General features: G+C 32.1%; 1 protein-coding gene across 3 annotated transcripts in view; it reads left to right on the top strand.

Moving 5' to 3' along the window:
* Window positions 1-1,185, top strand: part of PRKAA1 (protein kinase, AMP-activated, alpha 1 catalytic subunit) — a 42,944-nt gene that overhangs the window by 31,441 nt on the left and 10,318 nt on the right. For all 3 annotated transcript variants that reach the window (XM_012649926.1, XM_012649945.1, XM_012649936.1), the window contains one exon: window positions 679-823. In XM_012649926.1, the coding sequence (XP_012505380.1) occupies window positions 679-823 (145 nt within the window). The remainder of the gene's footprint in view (window positions 1-678; window positions 824-1,185) is intronic.

Raw genomic sequence — 1,185 nt, 5'->3', positions numbered from 1 at the left:
AAATGAATTAAGGTTTTTTGTTAAGATTAAAACATTTTTTATTTCAGGACATATAACAACATGGTTGCTTGCAAGTTCAGTTGATGAACAGTGCTTAAATGTTATTTCCTCATAGTCTTAAAATAGTATTCCCCATCCCAACATCACTTTCTGTACTCATATTTTGCTTTATTTTTCTTCAAAGCACTGTCACTCCTTGACATTACATTTATTTGTCTGTTTTCATCAATTAAATTAGGGCTTCAGTTTTATTCACTGCTATATAATGAATTATCTAAAACCGTGTATAGCACATTGAAGGTATTCAATAAATATTTGTTAAAGGAATGAAAGATTAAACATTTCCAATTTATAGGACAAAACATGCCAAGTTTCAAGTAGAAATTGGAACCATTTGAAAAAGCTAATGAGATGTAGAGGAAGCCAGTTTAATACAGTGTAGTCATATGTAAACGATATCATTAGAAAGTGAAGTTGCAGATTTGGTTTCCAGGATCTGCTTAGCATTTCTGTTTTGTGCTGCATGTTATCTCCTCCTCCCCATGTCAAACATATCTCATGAGTAAAAATCATTTGGAAGGTTTCATGCATTTTGACAATTTTATAGGTTGGAGAATTGTAGGTAGGAGAATTTATTTTGAAAGACACACCTTTAAGATGACTCTCTGCTTTTCTTAGCTCGATGAAAAAGAAAGTCGACGTCTGTTCCAACAAATCCTTTCTGGTGTAGATTATTGTCACAGGCATATGGTGGTCCATAGAGATTTGAAACCTGAAAACGTCCTGCTTGATGCACATATGAATGCAAAGATAGCTGATTTTGGTAAGGATATTTTTATAGTTTCGTATGTTCACTATGTTTAGCAAACATAAGTAGCATTCTTCAGATAACTTTCGTGTATTAGACTGAGTATCTCAAAGTATCCTCACTTTTTGTCTATTAACATACAAAAGGAGAAAAGCTAAAGAATTCTCTTTTCTTAGCTTTACGTCTTTAAAATTGAGTTTTATGTTAGTTGATAAATAATTCCAATTTAACTTGGCAGCATTAGCGAGATCATTTGAAAAGAGAAGGTAGGTAACTTGTTTCTAGTATGTTCTTTTGGTCAAGTATGAAAAAAAAGAAACTGAGTGGGATGGAATTATTCAAAACTTTGAAAGCCAGAACTATATGAGCAAAATTAT

Source organism: Propithecus coquereli, unplaced genomic scaffold (genome assembly GCF_000956105.1).
Source record: "Propithecus coquereli isolate 6110/MARCELLA unplaced genomic scaffold, Pcoq_1.0 Scaffold110, whole genome shotgun sequence".
Taxonomy (NCBI): Eukaryota; Metazoa; Chordata; class Mammalia; order Primates; family Indriidae; genus Propithecus; species Propithecus coquereli.
This window is presented reverse-complemented; position numbering and strand designations above follow the sequence as displayed.